The sequence below is a fragment of the Vigna radiata genome, chromosome 7, assembly GCF_000741045.1.
Source record: "Vigna radiata var. radiata cultivar VC1973A chromosome 7, Vradiata_ver6, whole genome shotgun sequence".
NCBI lineage: Eukaryota > Viridiplantae > Streptophyta > Magnoliopsida > Fabales > Fabaceae > Vigna > Vigna radiata.
This window is the reverse complement of record NC_028357.1, coordinates 17079176-17102515: the sequence shown is the minus strand read 5'-3', so window position 1 is coordinate 17102515 and position 23340 is coordinate 17079176. Positions and strand designations below refer to the sequence as shown.

The 23340-nt window shown below is 30.0% G+C and overlaps 3 protein-coding genes across 3 annotated transcripts; all 3 read right to left on the bottom strand.

Moving 5' to 3' along the window:
- Nucleotides 1-44: 44 nt before the first annotated feature.
- Nucleotides 45-1748, bottom strand: LOC106766132 (glyceraldehyde-3-phosphate dehydrogenase, cytosolic; the record flags this gene model as incomplete). The annotated part of the gene is made up of 6 exons (XM_014650889.2): nt 1624-1748; nt 1314-1414; nt 1055-1170; nt 875-974; nt 201-347; nt 45-107 (listed from the first exon to the last, which is right to left on the bottom strand). Coding segments are annotated over exons 1-6 (558 nt in total), but the record flags the coding sequence as incomplete, so codon positions are not given.
- An 8272-nt stretch (nt 1749-10020) lies between these two features.
- Nucleotides 10021-13182, bottom strand: LOC106766733 (glyceraldehyde-3-phosphate dehydrogenase, cytosolic). Its single transcript, XM_014651466.2, has 11 exons — nt 13008-13182; nt 12728-12828; nt 12539-12654; nt 12336-12435; nt 11684-11830; nt 11530-11590; nt 11352-11449; nt 11050-11192; nt 10860-10943; nt 10623-10712; nt 10021-10367 (listed from the first exon to the last, which is right to left on the bottom strand). The coding sequence occupies exons 1-11, from the start codon at nt 13036-13038 to the stop codon at nt 10325-10327; spliced, it is 1014 nt and encodes a 337-aa protein (XP_014506952.1). The 5' UTR covers nt 13039-13182; the 3' UTR covers nt 10021-10324.
- A 1265-nt stretch (nt 13183-14447) lies between these two features.
- On the bottom strand, nt 14448-16477 carry LOC106769176 (polyubiquitin-like). The gene is made up of 2 exons (XM_014654685.2): nt 16345-16477; nt 14448-15794 (listed from the first exon to the last, which is right to left on the bottom strand). Exon 2 carries the CDS (start codon nt 15792-15794, stop codon nt 14649-14651), a length of 1146 nt encoding a protein of 381 aa, XP_014510171.1. The 5' UTR covers nt 16345-16477; the 3' UTR covers nt 14448-14648.
- Nucleotides 16478-23340: the final 6863 nt, after the last annotated feature.

Sequence of the window (23340 nt, the reverse complement as noted above, 5' to 3'; positions counted from 1 at the left end):
TGAATCATATGAAACCAAAAATAATGCAAAGCACTATAACACTTACCAGTCATGGAATGAACAGTGCTCATGAGACCCTCAACAATTCCAAATTTGTCATGAATAACCTGAATATATTTGGACATTGTCACTTAATTTGGATTTTGTTTGCGTACAATGAGAGTCTTTATTTCCAACTTCAATAGACTATATTAAATTACCTTTGCAAGTGGAGCAAGACAGTTGGTGGTACAACTAGCATTAGAAACGACTGTGATATCAGACTTGTACTCTTTTTCATTGACTCCAACAACAAACATAGGAGCATCCTTGCTTGGTGCAGAAATTATAACCTTCTTTGCACCTCCCTAAGATGAAAGGATATGACAAAACAGTTAGGAAAAGGTATAAAATATTGAAACTGTTTGAAGACATTAAACATTAAAATATTGCTTGATGAAATATTTTTCCTGAAAAATACGATTTCTAGAGAAAAGAAATTTTGGACAGANACATGTGCAAGATGAACAATTTCCACATTTTATTATTGATAAGTCCAGATCATGAAACTGTGTCAAATTGTACTTNAGTGTTTGTTTGTAAAACTGATGAATGAAATTGGTTTTATAGTCATTTCTAAACAGAAACGATTTTGAGTTGAAGCCATTTGTGTGTTTATCTTTCTATCCCAAGAACTAGTAGTTAGTTGTGAAATTAAACAATAAATTTTGATCCACCATACAGAGAATAAATGGCTAGATGATTAAACTTGTGATTGTTTACCTAAAATCACATTTTTCAAAGTAAAACCAAGCACACTAAGAAAGTTTGCCAAGATATTCTTAGTAAACTTTTCCTTTCATTTTTTTACTAAACACAATTAATAATGAGAAACCTTCAGATGGGCAGCAGCTTTGTCTTTATCAGTGAAAACTCCTGTGGACTCAACAATAAAATCAGCTCCAGATTCACTCCATGGAATTTCCTCTGGGTTCCTAATAAAATCAGAAAACAATTTTAGTCTCAGGTATTGCATCCACATCCAACTTAATTAACACATAAAAAGAAACTATACCTTATACCATACACATTGACTGAGCTAGAACCAAAGAGAAGGGTTTTACTGTCCTTAATCTTAATCTCACAGTTTTTGAATTGACCATGAACAGTATCATACTTGAACATGTAAGCCTGTAGAAAACAATTCCAAATTACTAATCAACAAAACTTCTTATGGTTTGATAAATCTAACGAACACATGGTGGGTATACAAATCAAAGCTGGAAAGAAAAATCAAAATCTCTTTTTTATTGCAATTCTTTAAACCCAATTACCATGTAATCTGTTGTGATGAAAGGGTCATTAACAGCAACAAGCTCTACATCATCTCTTTGTAGGGCCACTCTAGCAACCAAACGACCAATCCTTCCAAATCCTTCATCACCACAAAGAAAGAGCACAAACACATTAGTTACATATTATTAATTATTACCAAGGTTCAACAATATGAACAAGTTTCTTTAGTTTTCTTCATTGCTAATTGTTGATATAAGCATTCACTTTATCAACATGCTGAGAAGGTTTTTGAGACATAAATCCAAAAGGAATTAAGAAAAAAGGAAGAAAATGGCACTGTTAGAATACCATTGATGCCAATCTTGGTCTTCTGAGCCATGATATCTCTACTATGGTTTAATTGACACAAGGAAAAGAGAAGAATAGAACACGGTGAAAATAAACTGTGAAAATTAAGTGACAGTGATGAATAAACGTGTCCATAGCTATATATATATATATATAGATAGAAGTTGTTGAGTGACACTAAGAAACTTCCCTTACATTCGGAAGAAAGTTTCAAAAACTTGCATAGTCAAACAAAAAGAATAGCAACTTTCATGTAGAATCGGTAAAAGTAATTTACCTACAAAATTATTGACTGTAACTAAAAACAGAGTCAAAAGAAAATTGTGTTTTAAAACATGTAATAATATAAATCTAATTTTCCATTATTTGTTTATTTTAATTTCCGAAATTTCTATATCAGTATACCATTGTTCCTTAATTTGTTTTTAATTATACATCTTTAAATTAAGTTTAAAATTAAAAAAAAATATTTTTAAGTCTTAATTTTAATATTTCACGTCAATAATTCTTAAAATTTATTTTTATTTTTTATTTTTTTTACATACTTTAGTTTTACGATAACATTTTTTAATTTGTTATAAGAAAGTGTAGTCAGGGTACGACTTGTTTTTTTATTTAGTTTTTTTATTTTTTTATAGGATAGTTAACTCGTCTAAAAAATTACATGCATATTACTCCTTGATATTTAAGTCGTGTAAAAAGATTACAACTTGCATATTGGACAAAATCACATACATCAATAATAACAATTAATTCATAAGATGTTAATAACTTTTTTAATTCTGTTTATTAATACTCCACTTTTACCCATATTAATCATCATTAAATTATTTAATATTAATATACACTACCAACACTCCTTATTGTTTGTTTTTTTTCTTTGGTAAATAGTTAAATAAGTGTACAAACACTTTAGTTTTCTTAGTTATTTTAACTCCATTAACTATGAGTATATTTTTTTTTTTGTCTTTAATAATCGTCATGTGTATTCATTAAAAAAAATGTCAATATATACAATTAATCTTAGAGGGAACTAGAGTATGTAACCATTTGCTTTTCACTTAAGAATAACCGTTCTCTTCAAAGTTAATTACTATTATAAACTCAAAAACATCCGCCAATTCCATAAGATTTTCATAAGAATATCAATTAATTCTTTATCATTCAACTCTTGATCATTAAATTTGAAACTCGCAAGCCGCTTGCATTGATTGGACTGGACTGAGTTGAAAAAAATTTGAAATTTTGATACGGATCAATTTTAAACCTAACTCACTAAGAATCTGACGTACCCAGATTGAATCCATAGCAATTCCAGTTCCACCACCATTTGAAGAAACCTTCAGTTCTTCTCTTCTCTTTTCTTCGTTTTTGTTTCTTCATCTTCAAAAACACAAAGCTTAGGGCTACGGAGGAGTAATGCAACATGAGAGAGAGAGAGAGAGAGTGAGTGAGAAAGGGAGAGAAATGGGGAGTGAATGTTTGGTTTTTGGTGACACGAAAGCTAGGGAGAGGTAATCCGAGGATGGCATGAGTTAACCGTAGGGTTTTGTGAAGGTTTCATTCGAGGTAAAGAAGCGCATTAAGGATTGTGAGAGGTGAGGGTAGAAGCACCAAACAAACCTATACCTTGAGAAAACATAAAGGAAAGGGAGTGTCGAGAGTCGAGAACGAGAAGTGTAGAATAGGGAACTGACGATGAGAGGGAAGAATCCAAGTATGGGGAAGTTGACCAAGTCTTTGATGTTGAATTGAAAACATGTCTTCCTTTCTTCTCTATGAAAATTGATATATGTGTATAGTGGTTGATCATTTTGTATGTGGATGTTCTTGCATTGATGGTTCGATCATCTTTTTGGATGTGCATTATATTTTCCATGTCAGATTGAAATTGATTGATATTGGTTTGTAATTGGATGGATAATTCGTGTGATGTTATGAATGTTGTGATCAAACTTGGTTTTGACATGTTTATGAATCAGGACTATAATAGTTATATGATTTTGATTAATGAGATGGTGTGTGCGTGAAATTGCATTGCTTAAGATACTGTTTGGACTTTGTTTTGATTTGAAATGTGAGTGCAACAAGAAATCATTAGGTTTTAAAGTCCTTATTCCTGATAAAAATTCAAAATGACTTCCTACATACTAGAATTGTTATAGCATGCTTGAATTTGTGACCTTGAGTCCTTTTCTGTCTTGTGAATGTCTTTCCATGGGTGGCTTAGTGCCTTAATCTCCATTAAGGTGTTGTTTGGGCAATTTCAAGCTTCTCTAATTCATGTTCAAGAGGGTCCTGATGTTGTTGCTTCATTCTTTATTTAGTAATTATAGCCAATAATAATATGCCTCTTAGTATAGATGATATAAGGTCTATGCCTTAGTTAAGTTGAAATAAAGTATTTGCCAATTATTTTGTTGTTGTAAAGTCCCTGCACATTCGGGTTAGTTGTTATGTGGTTCACAACTTTATGTAGACCATTATTACATACATGTGCTTGCTATAGTGTATTGTGTTAGGATATGTCCTTCCTAGAGCTTAGAGACTGTAATTAGGATTCTACAGTATTTCAAGTATAATATGAGGTCTGTTTCTAACCTTTTTAGTTGTTATCATAGGGTCTGTAGCATGTTCCTTGGCCATAGGTTGCTTTGGTTGTGAGTTAGTTACAGTTTTAGCCTCTAAACCACTTTCCATATTAGTATAATATGTGTTTCCAATGCCTAGTTGTTGTCTCAATTTGTTTTAGCACTTCCAGTTCGCTAGAGGATATATTAAAATGATGTGATTGCTATAGGTTTTGGTTTCCTATGTTAGAACCTTTTTTTCACAATTTGTAGTTGTTGAAATAAGTGTTTTCTACATATGATGAGTGGATACAAGTGTTTAGGTCCTTTTTATGTGTCCAAGTGCTTCAACCAAGCTTGTAGGGTGTCCAAATAGTATGTTTTAGTAGTTTAAAGCCAAGATAGGTAAGTTAGATTTCCAAGATAGGTTTTGTATTGTCCAAACCGAGCTCAACATAAATAAGGAAGAACTTTACACTACATAGGTTAGGATGGCTGAGCTGATGGACATAGTGGCCAAGCTGTTTAAGGAAGTGGCTAAGTTATATGGTTTTGTAGCTAAGCTAGGTTTTGCTGTGTAGGACTGCATTCCAGTGGTTGTTGAGTGATGGACTTCAAGCTAAGTATTTTATCAGTCTATGTGCTAGTTTTGGATGACTATTGAGAATCAACAATGCATGTCTTAATGGTTGTTTGGTACTAGGTTATGTGTGTGAATGGAAGTGCATCTTGATATGGAGGACAAGTCTACTCATTGTACGTGGTTAATCCTAAGTTTGGTGCTTTCAATTGTGCGATTAAGGAAAAAGTTATTCTTCGGCCGTGCGATGCGGGAAGAGGATTTGAGTGTTGTACCCTCTCAACTGTGCGAGGCAGTGGAGAGGGGAATGATGTTTCACCTAAACTCTGGCTTTTTTGTTGAGTATGGTACCTGGTGTGTGATGCACCGACATTTTTACTTATAAGTCCTTAAGGAGTAGAAAAATAGGTCCTTTAGATGCACGGGTAGGACAACTCGAATCACTATGTTGGGAAGAGGAAGTGTGTGAGGTTGGGTAAAGGAGATAGACCAATGTCCTACGTGTTGACGATGGGGGTGATGATGATGATGAATGTTTGGATTAATATGTTGTGTTTATTGTTATTCTTATATTCCTTTCGTTATTGGTTGTTTTAACAATAGTTTACCCCATTCCTGTTTGTGTTTATGTTTGTGTTTGTGCGATGATCGTTAAACCTTTGATTATACGGGAATAAAGATTGTTGCAGATATTCCTGATGTAAAATAGAGGCGAGAGAGGACGGGGAAGACTTGGACTTTTAATTCTAGTTGTTTATTTTCATTAATTTTGAAACTATGTAATTGGAAAATGTTTTTGAACATTTATGACCTTCTTTTATTTTCATTTGTTTAAATAATAAGTTTTTACTCTATATATATAATGTTGTTTCTGCATTACAAAACTTAAGCATGTTATGGATTTTATCACTACTCGTGACACCCTGAATTGGAATTTTTACATTTAACGTTGGTCCTAAGGCCAACGAACGTTAAATGATGTTGGACTACCCAATGTCATTTAATGTCTGTTGGTCTTAGGACCGATGTTAAATGGCTAATTGACGTCTATTGTAAGTAAGTTTGACATTAATTTTTCTTTTAAAATCAGTGTCCTTGTCTAGCTCTTTCTTATTTGAGCAAAACTTTTCACTAAAGTGAAGCGATGATGCTAAACTCGTAGGAACAAGTTCTTCAATCCACTTCACTTCATCTAATTTCTCATTACACGTTTTGACTCGTCCAGTCTTTCAGCCACCAAGCCTGCTCCACTAGTTCCGAAAAATCCTTCATTTTAAGATGAACTAATGGTTTCAATATTTGATAATGAGATCCTTGCTCGAACCTTCTACACTTTCATTCCTCAGGAAGATCTTGAGTATAGAATCGAGCCAAATACTTGAATCTTTCTTTGTATTCATGTACTGACATACTTCCTTAGCATAATGCTAGAAACTACCTTTCTCATTCTTGTTTAGCACTCGCTGGAAAGTATCTCTCCAAAAACCCATTTTTGAGTTCTACCTAAGTAGCAACCTTTCCCCCACTATCCATTCCTCTCCATATGCCACGCCACCAGTACTTTGCCTCTCCTGCCAGCATATACGTAGATAAGACCAACTTCTGACCCTCTGTGCATTCAATCGCATCAAATATTTTCTCGAGTATGCAAATCAATTCATTTGCCTCGTCTTGGGTTACTTTGCCATTAAACTCCACAGGGTGGTGGTGCAAAAAGTCGTTCATGCCTAGTCTCGGTCTATGTGCTTGTTTTACCTGTTGCGCTTGTTGTACCTGTTGTCCTTGAATGATCTGACCAATTTGTCTTATAGCTTGAGCCAGGTCCGCAGTAGCATCAATTGAAGTTGGATCTCTTGTCTGCTTCATTCCCAATAAAATACTCTCCTCATTCACACAAACACATTTTACAGATAAAAGTTCATCATATCAATGTCATTTGTTCCCTCATGCATATTCATACTCAAACCAATATAAACAAAGTCACTCTCATTACATAGAACCTATCGAAACACGAGAGAAAACACAAAAGCACCATAAAACAACCACCCAAAATTCATATTCATATATGTAACCCATCATGCATTAGATATAACTTTTTTCTCCCCTTACCCGGACTTTTCTTGAGCTTGCTAACCACTTTAACTTCTTACGATTTTGATGTTAAGAGCACTGCCACTTCTCCCCTCTTGCTCGATTAACCACTCTTCCACTCACCAAAAGCTACGGTTCAGAAGAGACTCTTTCTTTCTCACCGCCACTACCCTCCAACCCTAGTACTCCACATAATCTTATACTCTCACTTTTTACCCTAAAAGCCCATCTGAAACTCTCGTTATTAACCTCCCCTTATTCGGTACTTAAAATAACTATCCTATTCTAGGTTTTCTTTCTAAACTTACAACACTTACCTAAAGTACCCTACCATTCAAGGTTAACAAAAAAACCTAAGTTTTTGAAGAGTACCCAAGGTGCCCCTAACGTCTATTATTTTAACTAAAGAATGAAAAGAACAAATTCTTTTCTGGAAGAATTAAAACTCACATTTCATGTTGTCTTTCTCTTTCCTGCCAATTATTTGTTTTTTCTCACGTACCCATATGTTAAACCAAATAAGAATGCTCTCTCCCCTCAATAATTTAAAGGGCTCATTCCTCCCTAATTCACAACCTTCCAATTGTAGTAGGCCCCACACGGATTGCACAACAAAAATTCACAATTGGGCCACCGAGTTTCGAACACATACCCTCCAAATTAACCCCAACAACACTATCATGAGTTACACTAAACAAGTTATTTTTGCTGGTATAATAGCACATACAATGATATATAACCCTTACTTCAATTAATTTTTAAAAATTAAAATAATACTAATTACTAATTAATTTTTATGTCTCACCTTCACACATTTATCATCACTATATTTCATAATTCAATATCTATTGTTAAAAAATATTAAAATAAAAATAAAAGTTATTTCTATTTTATTCGGGTCTTACACTCGGTGTCCTCACAAACATCACACATGCAGACCATCGGTCTATCCCTTCATCAGCACTTAGGCCAACTACACCACCATGGTAACCACCACAATCACAACCACATCACAATTAACATAACATCATCAGGAGCACCACCATAATCATTATCATACACCACCATCATGAATATCTTCATCGTGAATATCACCATAAGCATCCCTATCATAATGAAATCCACCATGGAAGACTTAGTCACACTCATGTGTCCTAGCTCATACACCTGTTATATCGACAAGCTCGCTCGAGTTGACCCGCCCTCGCGGCTAAAGGACCTGTTTTCCTACTCCATAAGGATTTAAAATCGTGCACCGGGTACTATACTTAGCAACGAGCCAAAGACCAGACAAAACATCATTCCCCCCATACGAAGAAGGTGCAACACTCAAATGTCACTCTCTTTTTACACACAAAGCCAAAGATAGACCTTATCCCTTATCATACAGTAGATAATACCAACTTAGGATTTACTAGGTACAAAAAGCAAACATGTCATTCACCTCTCATGTTCATTGGTCAACCACACATCTTGGTACAATCCATCACTTTTCCATGCTCCAACATCAATCAAGAACCAAATTTAACCTCAATCGTAACATTTAACTCACTTTACTTGCTAAACAACACATCTTATAGTCCAACCAGCTTGGCCCTTGTCCATTCTTCATCAAAAACCAGTTTTCTAGAAAATACATTGGGATAATCGATATAATCAATTATTCCAGTAAGGTTCACAATTTAAAACTTTCAATTTCAAGCTACACGAAGATAATTGATTATCACTTAAGATAATCAAAATGGACAGGACTCAAAAGCGACGCACAAATAATCGATTATCACTCAAGATAATCAATTATTCCAAAAACCAAACTCAAAATGACTTGTGAATAATCGATTACCACTCAAGATAATTGATTATTCCCTAAACCAAACCACACAAGAAAGATTCAAAAGGCTTGTACCATCCATACAACATCTCTAAACTTTGTGAAAACCATATTAACACCTTATATACACATTCAAGCATCCTGAATACACGAAAAATACCTAGATATTTATATCATGCCTCATGAATCATACAAAATCCAATAAAAATGCATATTAGAAACTCAAACATCTCAACATTCATTAATTATACAGAAACCACCTACATTATTAATTCCTATGAACCAAACCTATATGCTATAATCCTCAACATACATTCAAATATTCAACTACAAGGTTCATGCACCTACCATCTAAAACACAATCAACATCACAACCTTAACCCATTCCTCATATCACACCACCATATCATACCTTTTCTTTATATATAACCCTCATCATACATATGCAACTTCATAACCCTTAACATAACCCTATCATCATAAGGGAACCTCATAACAATCATGGTATACACCATTTCATAGTGCAGAAATACATTCCCATACATATCCCACACCACTCAAGAAAATTAAGAACATTCCCACATTCACTATATACAAATATACCTTGGACAATACTAAGGCTTTCTCTACATACAAGATTAAGTCAATACCAATCCTCTCACGCTTCTAGTACCTAGCTAGGAGTGCCTTCTTCTCCTTCCACTTTCACACAGGTGTTCAATCTTCGCTAAGATTCATGTTTAAGAAAAGTTATAAATAATAACACAAATTTCTCCTTAAAACTTCTCTTCCTAAGACTTGAACTCATATCCATTCAATTCCAGTCAACATCTCTACCAATAAGATAACACATCACATTAATAACCACACACATCACAAATTCAACAATAATAAAATAAAATCAATAAATAACATAAAATGATTATATTCTAATTAGTTTTACATTTTTATCTAGTTATTGGTCTTACATAATAATAGGTAGACTTTTATCCAATTTCTACATATCATAAACTTTTACATTAATCAAACAACTATCATGTTGTGTAAACTATTTTCTTTTGAAGAGAAGTATTTCCCAACATTCATTTCTTATAATTCATTCAACTCATCTAAATGCTATGCTTCTAATTAACACTGAGCTATTTCTTTTTATGGGTTAGTTTAATATTATAACTTGACATCAATTTTTCTTATATTTATGGATGTTAATAACCTTGTGTGCTGTCTTATATTTTTACGAAGTCTGAATATAAGATACAATGTTAATAAATTTATTGAGAAGGATAAAGTGCAAGAGATATAAATATGAACCAGAAAATCTCTCAAAATCTTGATATTATTAATATAGATTTAAACTACAAAATTTCTCTAGAATTTTAATGCCAAAGAAAACTTAACTTGGAAATTACTAATTAAAACTATCTTTGGCAACAATATTCTGAAGTTGAGGTTGTTCTAAGCAATAGACAACAATCACTTGAACTTTTGTCACATATTTCAAACACTACTACTTATAATAGAAAAATCAGCCGAATGAAGAACCAAACTCCTCGTAGCTCGTTGATATCATTTTATTCATTTTATTTCATGCTGCAAAAGGTTGAGGTTTGGACCAAGTTCCGTGTATCATTACACTGAGGCCATGTGTCGAATCAAATCAACAACACGTGTGCTGAAAGAAAAGAAAGAAAGAAAAATTTAGATGGAAATTGTGCTATATTAAAAACATTATCTTAACGAATTGTATTAAATAATGCAGAATTGACTGAATCACTGCAAAGATGTGATTATTGAACCAGCTTTATAGCAGTTCCTGTTTAAACAATACTAAGGTTGTTCCATCAAAAGTTTAAGTTGTTTTTAAACATCTTAATGTGGTTTGAAAGAAAAAAGATAAACAGTTTGAAGNCATAGAACTGTGTTTTACCTGTAGCCCCATTCATTATCATACCAAGAGACAAGTTTCACAAAGTTGTTGTTCAATGAAATTCCAGCCTTTGCATCAAAAATGCTTGACCTGCCACCATATACATCACAACATAGTAAGATTTATTACACAACAACCTTTTAAACATAAGCCACAAACAGTTAGCTGTTAATCCTTTTTCCTAAATTCTTCTAACTNAGATAAAAATCAAAAACTTGATCATGTTAGATGCATCACCTGTTGTCACCAACAAAATCAGTAGACACAACATCATCCTCTGTGTAACCAAGGATTCCCTTCATACTTCCCTCAGATGCTTCCCTGTGAACAAAAATGGATACATGTGATGAGGACTCATTGAATGTGTTGCATCTGAAAATATAAAGAAAAACAGTTTTTGAAAGCTAGAAAATTTGGTTTATCTCACTTCACAGCAGCTTTAATCTCATCATAACTAGCTCCTTTCTCAAGCCTAACAGTGAGGTCAACCACTGAAACATCTACAGTTGGAACTCTGAAAGCCATTCCTGTCAACTTGTTGTTAAGGGCTGGAAGCACCTTAGCAACAGCCTGAACAATTCCAAAAGGGACATTGTTATTTCCAAGAACAATTGTTGTGGATACAAAACTAGTATAAGAAGATTATACAACTAAGAGGAACATATTGTAGTAAATATAAAAATATAGAAAGAAAATAATATAACATTTCTTGCATTATATGTTAGATACCTTAGCAGCCCCAGTACTGCTAGGAATAATGTTGCAGGAAGCNGCTCTACCACCTCTCCAATCCTTCATGGATGGTCCATCAACAGTCTTTTGAGTGGCTATGTAATGAAGAAAGACAAGTTGGTTAAATAATGAATCATATGAAACCAAAAATAATGCAAAGCACTATAACACTTACCAGTCATGGAATGAACAGTGCTCATGAGACCCTCAACAATTCCAAATTTTTCATGAATAACCTGAATATATTTGGACATTGTCAGTTAATTTGGATGTTGTTTGTGCATAATGAGAGTCTTTGTTTGCAACTTCAATAGATTACAATGGGTTACCTTTGCAAGTGGAGCAAGACAGTTGGTGGTACAACTAGCATTAGAAACAACAGCAATATCAGACTTGTATTCTTTTTCATTGACTCCAACAACAAACATAGGAGCATCCTTGCTTGGTGCAGAAATTATAACCTTCTTTACACCTCCCTAAGATGAAAGGATGTGATCAAACAGTTAGAAAGTTCAATAAAGGTGCCATGATACACTTTTACGTTCATTTGATACACAATATAAGATTAAATTGGTTGTAAAAATGTAAAGTTTTACATTTTTTCAACAAAGAAAGAAGTAAAAAAGTAGAAAAGGATAATGTCAAATGAATGTAAAAAAATTAGGTGTATCACATAATCATTTTTCTAGAAAAATAGATTAAAGTCTAAAAAGTGTGGATACCATCACACACTTTTGTATTCAGTTGACACAAAATATAAGCATAAAATGGTGATAAAAATATAAACATTTGTATTTTTTCAAAAAAAAAAAGAGAATAAAAAATAAAGAAAGATAATATTAAATGAAAGTAAAAAATTTAGATGTATCAATATTTTTCAAGTCTAATGTATTAATCTTATAAATTCGGTGTGTAATTATATCTAAAAATTATTTTTTTTTTTTAAGATTTTCATTTTTACTAGAGAAAGTGTTTGCAAACCTTCAAGTGGGCAGAAGCCTTGTCTTTATCAGTGAAAACTCCAGTGGATTCAACAACATAATCAGCTCCAGCCTCACCCCATGGAATTTCCTCTGGGTTCCTAATTAAAAATAAATAAAAAAAAATGGTTAATTGTATAATATATTAGTGAAATTGAAACCACATTTTATCAAATATACTTAATTAATAAAATGAATCTGTACCTGAAACCATAGACAGAAACTGAGCTACTACCAAAGAGAAGGGTTTTATCATCCTTGGTCTTAACGTCACAGTTCTTGAATTGGCCATGAACAGTATCATATTTGAACATGTAAGTCTGCAACAAAGAACTTGAAATTACTAAACATTAATAGACAAAAGAAAATAGAAGTAATAAGAACTTCATTTACCATATAATCAATTGAGATGAAAGGATCATTAACAGCAACAAGCTCAACATCATCTCTTTGCATTGCAACCCTAGCAACCAAACGACCAATTCTTCCAAATCCTTCATCATTATAACCAAGTGAACAACATTACATATAATTAACTATTACCAAGGTTTAAAAAAAAAAAAACATCAACAGAATTTTCTTTACACATCTCTTTACCAATGATTAAATATTGAGAAATTTGACAGAAAAATTCAAAAAAGTTGTGAAGAGAAAATTAGGGTTATTGGAGTACCATTGATGCCAATCTTGACCTTTTGAGCCATGATCTCTCTTCTAGTTTAGCTAACACAAACAGATGAAAAGAGTGTATTAAGAAGAAAGTGACAATGCAAAAACATGTTCATAGTTCTCTCTATATATACATATAATCTAATGATCATTATTATGTGAAGCCTAATACGTGTAAGTTATGTGTTATGTGCACCACAAAAATCGGTTTGTTTAGAAAGAAACTTTCAAGAACTTACATATTGAATCATATAATCCGCAAGATAACAACTTTTAGAAAAAAAAATAGGTAAGGGTTTACTTTTAAAAAAAAAAAAAAAAAAAAAAAAAAAAAAAAAAAATAAGGGCTAAAAGTAAAAGAGGTTAAAAAGATTAACTTAATTAACATTGAAACTATAAAGTAGTTTATACTATTTTCAATTTAAGTTCCTTTTATTAAAAACATTTTTAAATGTATATATATTATGATTAAATGAAATTTAGTTGTTTAGGATTTAATTTTATCATATGAATCATGGGTTTAGTTGATAAATTTTTACAACTAATAATATGTCTTTACCCAACTATTTCAGGTCTATTAGGTTATTTGACATCATGATAATCTGAAAAAAAACAAATATTTCTAGCTTTTCTAACATCTTGTTAATTTTAAATTTTTTTTGTAACCAATAAAATTAGCTTCTACGTACATAACATAGTTCTTATTCATCCTTGTAACTAAACATATCTAAGAATAAGATGCTTGTTGAATTAAATAATAATAATAGTAATTTTTAAAATAATTCTTTTCATTAAAAATGATTAAAAATTCACTTATAAATGAATTTAAAACTTTAAATTTAATGAATTAACTAAATCTTAATTTTAAATTTATTATTTAATAAATTAACTCATTCATTCATATTTAAAATCGATTAATCTTAACGTATAAATTCATAATAAATTGAATCCATTTTTAATTCGTATTAAAACTTTTTAATAAATCAAATCCATTTTTTTTATACTAAAATCCGTAAAAAAAATAATCTCACTAACTCAAACTCATAATAAACTAAATTAATTTATAAATTTTAATTATTTTAACAAATCTATATATATAACTATTAATATTTTATTAAACATGTCAAGATCTCTCTCATGCATGCAAATACACATAAATTTTTTATAGTAAAAAATTCATCTCATTTAAGGAATTAAACATACATATCTATATATAATGTTTATATAATAAAACATTTTTCACTTTATCGATGCTTAACAATCTCAGTTAAAAATATTCTCTATATTCTTTCATGTAACACATGACTAGTTGAGAACTACAAATATAATAAAAGTAAAGCAAGTTATCACATTCTTTCATATAAGATTTACCAACTACACCACATTATTCAAATTAAACATTTATCACTACTAACAATTCGTCTTATTTTTGAAAAACGTGAAATAGAATCAAATATACTTATCTTATTAGTTTGAAAATCTATTCCATTCCACATTTAACCTCATACACTTTTAACTACCAAACATTTAACACATCTAATTTAAAATTTCACTCATACCATCACAATTTTTTCGAGAAATCACTAAAAATATAGTTATTCCACACAGATGACATTGATATTAGTAACACTAAGAGGAAAAACGCTTAAAGGCCACCACGAAGGCGAAGGACAAGATGAAGGGTGGATTCTTTCTGAATGTTGTAGTCTGCCAAGGTACGACCATCTTCCAATTGCTTCCCAGCAAAAATAAGCCTCTGCTGATCTGGTGGGATGCCCTCCTTGTCTTGAATCTTTGTCTTCACATTATCAATTGTATCAGAGCTTTCCACCTCCAAGGTAATGGTTTTCCCTGTCAGAGTCTTCACAAATATCTGCATTCCACCACGAAGCCTCAACACCAAGTGCAGAGTGGATTCCTTCTGGATGTTATAATCTGCAAGGGTACGCCCATCTTCCAGCTGCTTCCCAGCAAAGATAAGTCTCTGCTGGTCGGGTGGGATGCCTTCCTTGTCTTGAATCTTTGCCTTTACATTGTCAATAGTGTCAGAGCTTTCAACCTCCAAAGTTATGGTTTTCCCCGTTAAAGTCTTCACAAAAATCTGCATGCCACCACGAAGCCTCAAAACCAAGTGCAAAGTGGATTCCTTCTGTATGTTATAATCCGCAAGGGTCCTTCCGTCTTCAAGCTGTTTCCCGGCAAAGATAAGCCTCTGCTGATCTGGGGGTATACCCTCCTTATCCTGAATCTTTGTTTTCACATTGTCAATTGTATCTGAACTCTCCACTTCCAAGGTTATGGTCTTTCCTGTCAAAGTCTTGACAAAAATTTGCATACCACCTCTCAAACGAAGCACCAAGTGGAGGGTGGACTCCTTCTGAATATTGTAATCGGCAAGGGTTCTCCCATCCTCAAGCTGTTTACCAGCAAAAATAAGCCTCTGTTGATCCGGAGGGATGCCCTCTTTGTCTTGGATTTTGGCCTTGACATTATCAATGGTATCTGAACTCTCCACCTCCAAGGTTATGGTTTTTCCAGTCAAAGTCTTCACAAAAATCTGCATACCACCCCTTAACCGAAGCACCAAGTGGAGGGTGGACTCCTTCTGAATATTGTAATCGGCAAGGGTTCTCCCATCCTCAAGNTGTTTACCAGCAAAAATCAGCCTTTGCTGATCCGGAGGGATACCCTCTTTGTCCTGGATCTTAGCCTTGACATTATCAATGGTGTCAGACGATTCTACTTCAAGGGTTATGGTCTTGCCAGTCAAAGTTTTCACAAAGATCTGCATCTGTTCANTCAGAAACTAAACCGTCAATAACATAGATATGTAGGCATAGTTCAACCACATACTCTAGCCTCAGAAATGACAAAAGAGTTCAAATAACAAACCCCTAATTATAAACCGAGGATTTATATGGGAAGTTTGGCTAACAACAAACCTATTACAGAATCTATCAGACCACAAACTCTAGTTCAAACCACAAACTCCATCCCCCATAAACGACTGAAAATAATTCAATCACAAACCCTAAATTAAAAACCAAGAAAGTATACGGGACATTTTGCAAGAAACAAACAGAGTACAGATCCAACCAGACCACAAACCACAGGTCCTTAAAAATTATAAAAACAAATTGAGTCACAAACCCTAATTAAAACCGAAAAAATATTGCATAAAACAAACATATTAAAGAACAATAAAAGTGACATTATTAATTCTAGTTCCACGACAAAAAAATGACCGACCGAAAAGTGGATATAATCAACGAGGAAGACCCAAATAGAGTGAGACTAATTTAATGAAAAAACTGAGAAAAAGAGAGAGAAGAGAAAGGTACCTTGAGAATTGAGATGGAAATTCGAATAGGAGAATTAAAAGAGCAAGGGTTTTGAGATTGCGAATTGAGAATTGGGATTATAGTGTAGGATATATGCGAAGAAGGATGACGAAGGAGTAGTATTTATAATGTGATTGCGGTTACTGAAAGACCAAATTATCAATGGATTAACTAATAATAATGCGCCACGTGTATGGTTGTTGAAAATAATACAGCAAGATAAGAATTACTTCATGGATTACGTTTCCTTCTACATTAATCTGGCAGATTCTATATTTTGTTACTAATATCATCAAAGATAAGATCAATAAAGGAATTTTCTTACGCCAACGTCTCTTTTATTTTTTTTAATAAAAGCTTTTAAATATTTATGATAGCAAAAATCTAAAGAATTTATTTTAAATTAAAATTTTTGATATCTATAAGAAAATAGATTAAGCAAATTACTTCTATAAATTAAATATTTATTATTTTTAACTAACTTGTATAATATGTTACAAAATAAGTGTATATTAAGCTTATGATAACGTTCTATTTTACTTATTTAATTTTATAGATTTACATTTATTTAGTTTTAATTTGAATTTGAATAAAATACAATTTGACAATATAAATAAATTGTTTTATTGTATTCTCGTATTTGTCTATAATCTGGAAAGGTGAAACATATATTAAATATTTGTTATAATATCTTTTAATATTTCATTAATTTCTATTTTAAAAAATAATTTTATTAATTATGAATAATTATTAATATTTTTTAACGTAAACATTATATATATATATATATATATATATATATATATATATATATATTATTTATTCATTCCTTATGTTTTAATTGTGATATAAGATAGAATGACAAATACACTAGTTTGAACCCGTTCTTATTAAAAATTTATCTTTATTTTCAATCCTTAACAAGTATAACATTTTTTGTTCATATTGTTCCTTCATTGTTTTAAATATTAATTAAATAATATTTTTGCAAAAATAAAATAAAATAAAGAAAACATAATATATTTTTTATCAAAATGATATATTATTTCTTTCTTTAATATAAAATATTTAAAAAATTATAATTATATAAATATCAAATAAGATTATCCAGTATAAATTAAATTATTATTAAATGATTATGGAAAATAATAAAAAATGATTAGAAAAGTATCCTGTAAATAAGTTATGAAATTATTGGAAAAAAATTAACACAACTTACTTAGATTACCTAAAAAATTAAAATTATTTTAATAGTTTAAAATAAAGATGAATAGGATGACGTATTAGACAGTATGAGAATCAAACAAATATATACATAAACATTACTGTAAAAATGAATATTAGACTGTATGAGATGAGACAAATATATACATACACATTAATGTTTTCATACCTAATTTGAAAAAATTAAAAATTATCTATACTCACACCTACTCAATATTAAAATTTTCTAACAAAATCAATATGAATTTGAAGAATTCTAATGAGGATGAATTAATTTTCCTTCTTTAAGAGGAATAGGTAGATATATATTTACTCGATTTTTGTCTCAATACTAATTTGTTTTGAATTACTAAAACACACACAATTTATTAAGTAATTAACAAATTTATATTAATTTCTTTTTGTCCTATTAAATAATATTTTATTTATTAAAAGATAAAAATATCAAAGTTAGAATAATGATGTTTAAAAATAATACAAAATAAAATAAAATAAGAATCAAAGCAAAAATTTAAATTTTTTTTTGTTTAAAATGTTATAAACAGATATAACAACAAAAGTATAAATTAACAGGATCAATAGAAAACCAAAGATAATTGAAATGAAATTAATAAATAGAAATAACAGAAGATAAATTAAACGAAATAAATAAATATGAAGAGATAAAATAAATAAAAATAACCATTCCTTAACTGAATATGAATTAAAAAAACACAAAAAAAATAATAATATAGTACTAGTAATATAAGATTCATATTAGCAAAATAATATATACGTTTTGACACAATTTTAACAAAATAATCTTGAGAAAGTAGTTTATATAAGTAAAAACATTTGAGTTGTTTTTAACTTTTCATTTCCATTGTTTTTTATATGTTAATATTTTTTTATCATTGTTTTTAGAATTTCAATATGATCATTTTATTAAATAATATATACATGTTAACAAAAAAAAAGTTAGATAAAATAAAATATTACACAACTACTGTATTAAAATAACTCTATTTATTCCATATAAAATAATAGTTATAAAACATTTTTTTTAAAGGAAACATTAATGTCATTAAATATTACGCTTTTCGATGACATTTTACTGAGCATCATAAATGTTAAATTTTTAAAGTTTGATTTAAAAATAAAAAAAATGTTAATGAACTGATAACATTAATTGCTACATTTTTTTAATGCTTTTTACTTCCTAACAGATATTTTTTAAAATGAATAATTTTTTAATAACATATAATATTTAAAAAATGTAATTTAATTATTATTTATGCAAAACAGATGCAACTACTATCTGATAACTTTTTTATATTTTCTAATTTGACAATTGTACCTTTTTAATGGATAAAAAATAGTTAATCTAATGAAATAAATAATTGAATACTTTTACATTTTTAAAAATAATTGCTATATTTTTAATACTATTTTAATAATTATCTAGTTGGAATGTCTTTCTTCACATGTGCAAGATTAACAAACTAAATTGCAAGAGAAAAAAAAAGAGATATATACCATAAATATTTTTAATTAAAAAAGTAAAATATATATTTAAATTACATTAACTTTTCACTTTTGCTGACATTATAAAAGAAAGGGTTAAATATGTTTTATTTAAGTGAAAATTAAAATTAATCTTCTTTTAAAATTTTAGTTCAATTTAGTTTTCTAATTTATTCTTTTTAACTAAATTTTATTAATTTTATTTGATGTTTCAAACTTATTTTAATTGGAGTAAAAATGTGTCAAACAGTATAAACAACCCAAATATTATCAGGAAACATGCTTAAAACATCAAAACAACTTAATAAAATTTAGTTAAAAAGACTAAAATCATGTATTTCTAAAGTTGAACGACTAAATTAGACCAAAATTTTGAAGAGGAACTAATTCTAGTTTTGACTCAAAGTTAAAAGATAAAAACATATTTAACCCTAAGGCTCCGTTCGTTTGAACAGATTATACTGTTCAAACGGATTGGAAAGCGAGGAAATAAAAAATAATGGTGTTCGCATTAACAGATTTGGAGGGAATGTATTATGCTAATTTGTGAGATAAAGTGTTTTTTCTCATCCCTGCAATATAAAGAGATTTGAGGGTAAATGTAGTAAAATATCTTTTTTACCCCTGATACAAAATGCACAATTTCTCCTCCACTTTCCTGATGTCTACCTCTCTTTCTTCCACGTGTCGATATTTGTCCAAGCCCCAGCCTCAACTTTTTTTCATCTCCTTACTTTTATTTCTTCCTAATTTTTATTATTCAAATAAAACTTTTACTTTATTTCTCTTCTACTTCCATTTATTATATATCTTTTGCTTGTATACTTTACTAATAATAATAGTAATAATAATAATAATTAAGTTTAATTTTTTATTTTTTATAAACANTTTTACANTTATATAACATTAAAAAATTACATTTTATATTACTTTAATAATTAGGGGTATTTTGGTAATCTTCAATTTTTATCAATTAAACTAATTTTTTAAATCTATCACATCAATCAAATCTTACACTAATTTTCACAAACTTTACCCTCAAATCCACTCTCAATTACCCATAAATCCACTAAAAAAAAACAACAAAAAAATTACCCTTAAATCCACTCAAATACATTCAAATCATCTCTCCCAGATCATCTCTCCCAAATCTTCACAAAAGAACACAGCCTAAAAGAAATCATATTTTAAAAAAAAAATTAATAGTGACATGTATCATGCGTAAAAGAAATTATGATACGTTGAAAGAATGTTACTAAAGTGATAATATATAAATATAGATGAAAAATCAATTTGTGAATATGATTATATTTGAATTCTCATATTTATTAGATACAAATATAAATGAATTAATACTTGATTTTTTAAATTAAATATAGAAATAAATATGAATATGCGTGTACTTTTTTTTATAGACCTGTCACAAATATTTCTCTTCTTTGTGGTATTTGTTCTTTTTTAAAAGATTTAAAACCTCAGCTGGTCTTTATTTTTATATGGTAATTTTAGTTAGGTTCTTATATTTGCAAATGTCTCAATTATGTCATATTTTTTTTTTGTAAAATTGAGTCAATTTTACTTTAGCCGTTAATTTGTTCCAAATGACGTTAAGTTTTAGTGACGTGTTTATGCTGATGTGCATTGTTTGATTAAGTGAAATTTTTATTTAAATTAATTAAAGAATTATGACGTTGCAAATTAGGATTTTTTATTCTGCAAGGGAAGAAAAGGTTGTGCCGTCACAAGTAGGGGATGCATGAAGGAGATTGATTTCATGGCGGAAGGGTTTCCCTACTCTCCAAGTTCGGGATTCCTATTATTGCCATGGAGGAGGCTTGTAGAGATTTGCGAATTGCAACAACCATGGAGGCATTGCACGAAAAAGACGAATTGATGAAATTGATTTAGGTTCCTGTTATTTATGGTCTTTTTGTACCGCTCACACCATCCTGAATTCTCTGTCACCAACCTCCGCATTGTCAAGATGAACCTCACCTCTTCAGTCGACTCTCCCTCGCACCTCGTCCGGCCAGTGGCGAAATTCAACGGAGCCACATCCTAGGTCGGAATCCCTATCCAGAATTGACGGTGGAGGGTGATGAAGACGATAGAGGATGATGAAGATGATGGAGGAATCTCAATCCCTTAACATTTTCAATTAAATTTTTGTGCCATGTCATAAACCGATTACCTAACAAAAATTTCACGTAATATAATATTGCTACGTCAACATTTTAAGTCTGGACCATGTCATCAAAGTTTAACGCGTCTATGACAATTTAATGGATAGGACAAAATTAACTCAATTTTATAAATATTATGACCTAATTGAAACCGTTACAAAAATAGGACCACTTGAAATTCTCATATAAATATGAGACCATCCGATAATTTAAACTTTTTTAAATTACAACACATTCTTAACTTATTAAATAATTTAAACCACCTATATTAGATAGAACAAAAAATTAAGTTTTACTAAATTGGTTTTTTATATTTTTATTTGATTTTTATCTAATTATAATTTCTTTGTTGATATTTAATATTAGATAGAACATGTGTATCATTTTATATTGAATAGTTACTAATATTATATGTATTTTATTGTGGTTTTTATTATTTTGTAAACAATTATTTGATTAATATTTGAGATAATAACGGAACGAGTATAATTCAAGATATATTCGTTCTTCAATGAGAATGAAATAAAAATGTAACAAAAAATTTATTTTTATTGAACAATATGATAAAAGTAAAAATAAATTGTGAAATTCAAATTTAACAATTTCTGTGTCATCTCTAATATTATATATTTATTTATTACAAATAACTTTGGTTATATATTTTTTAAATGTGAGGAAATTTAAATTTTGGTAACGGTGTCTCGAGAGGCCAATAATAATAACTTTTCCTAAAAACAATATAATTTTGCTCCAAAATTGCTCATAAATGCAAATTGGTAATCCTAAATATATGAATTAAATCAATTCAACACTGGCAATTTAGGTTAGAAATATGTGTTTGCATTCTGCACTAGAATTCAAAGCATAAAAAAAATTATATTTTCATTGTGTAGGTTAACTGTGATTGAAAAAACAAAGACCAATATGATCAAAACCATAATAGTAGTACTAAAATCAGTTTCCATAATATTAAATACAAATCAATTTCACATTCATAATAATTCTATAAATTAGTATTAAATCAGCATTGCAAACATAACATTTACTATGTTCATCTTCTAGCTAGAACAAAAAATAAAGTTTGTACGTAGTATGTGTTTTAGTAATGTTATTTTCAGAAGTTGTCCAAATGGGTTATAATTCGTGGCTAATTCGATCCACCACGGGTTCGAACGAAATCAGTTTAGAAAAAAATGCATTTTTTTTATATAGGTAAATTTTCAACCCGGCTCATTTAAACCCAGCTCATCCGGGTTGAATCCGTAGTGAGCTGGGTTAGTCCACCAACCCACCTAATTTTATTTTTATTAATTTATTATCTTATAAAATCCTAAAAAATATCATCCTACTCATTATACGTGAATTTTATACTGTACTTTTTTTTTATTATTTTGAATTGTCTTGAGTTTAAGGTGAAATTTATTTATATTTGAATTACAAAAAGTTTGTAATTTTTTATTTTAAAAAAATTATAATTGAGTCAGTGAATCAACCTGTTTAACCTACCAACTTGGTGGGTCGAACCAATTTCGAATTTTTCTGGTTCGCTAATAAATGAGTCGAATTAGATTGGTTCACTAAGTGACCAACCCGTGATGGGTCGGACAGGGTGACTATTTTGACAATACTATTATTTTCAATAAAATTTCATCCTTTTGAGAGACATAAGATCACCTATTTGAACAGTTCAGGATTGTTGGTTTGTTCTTTTATTATTGTACTTTCAAAATATAATTAAAATATTTTAAGACAATATGAATATATCGAAACGAATATATTTAAAAAACATATTAGATGAAAATAAAAAACAAACCCAACAGAAAATTCGAATTTAAAATTGAATAAATCTAGAAAATTTAATGAACTAATTGACGTATACTCTCAATGCTAAATACCAAAACAGTTTGACATTAAAGAAAGTAACAATTCTTAACATGTCAGATAGCTACAAGTTAATGATGCGTTTAATTTAGCTCCATATTACAAATCCTAAAGCTCAATAAACAACTACTTAAATTCAACTTCAATGCATAATTTTTAGTCCAACCACTTTTTCTTGAGTCTCCATCATCAACAAGTATAAACC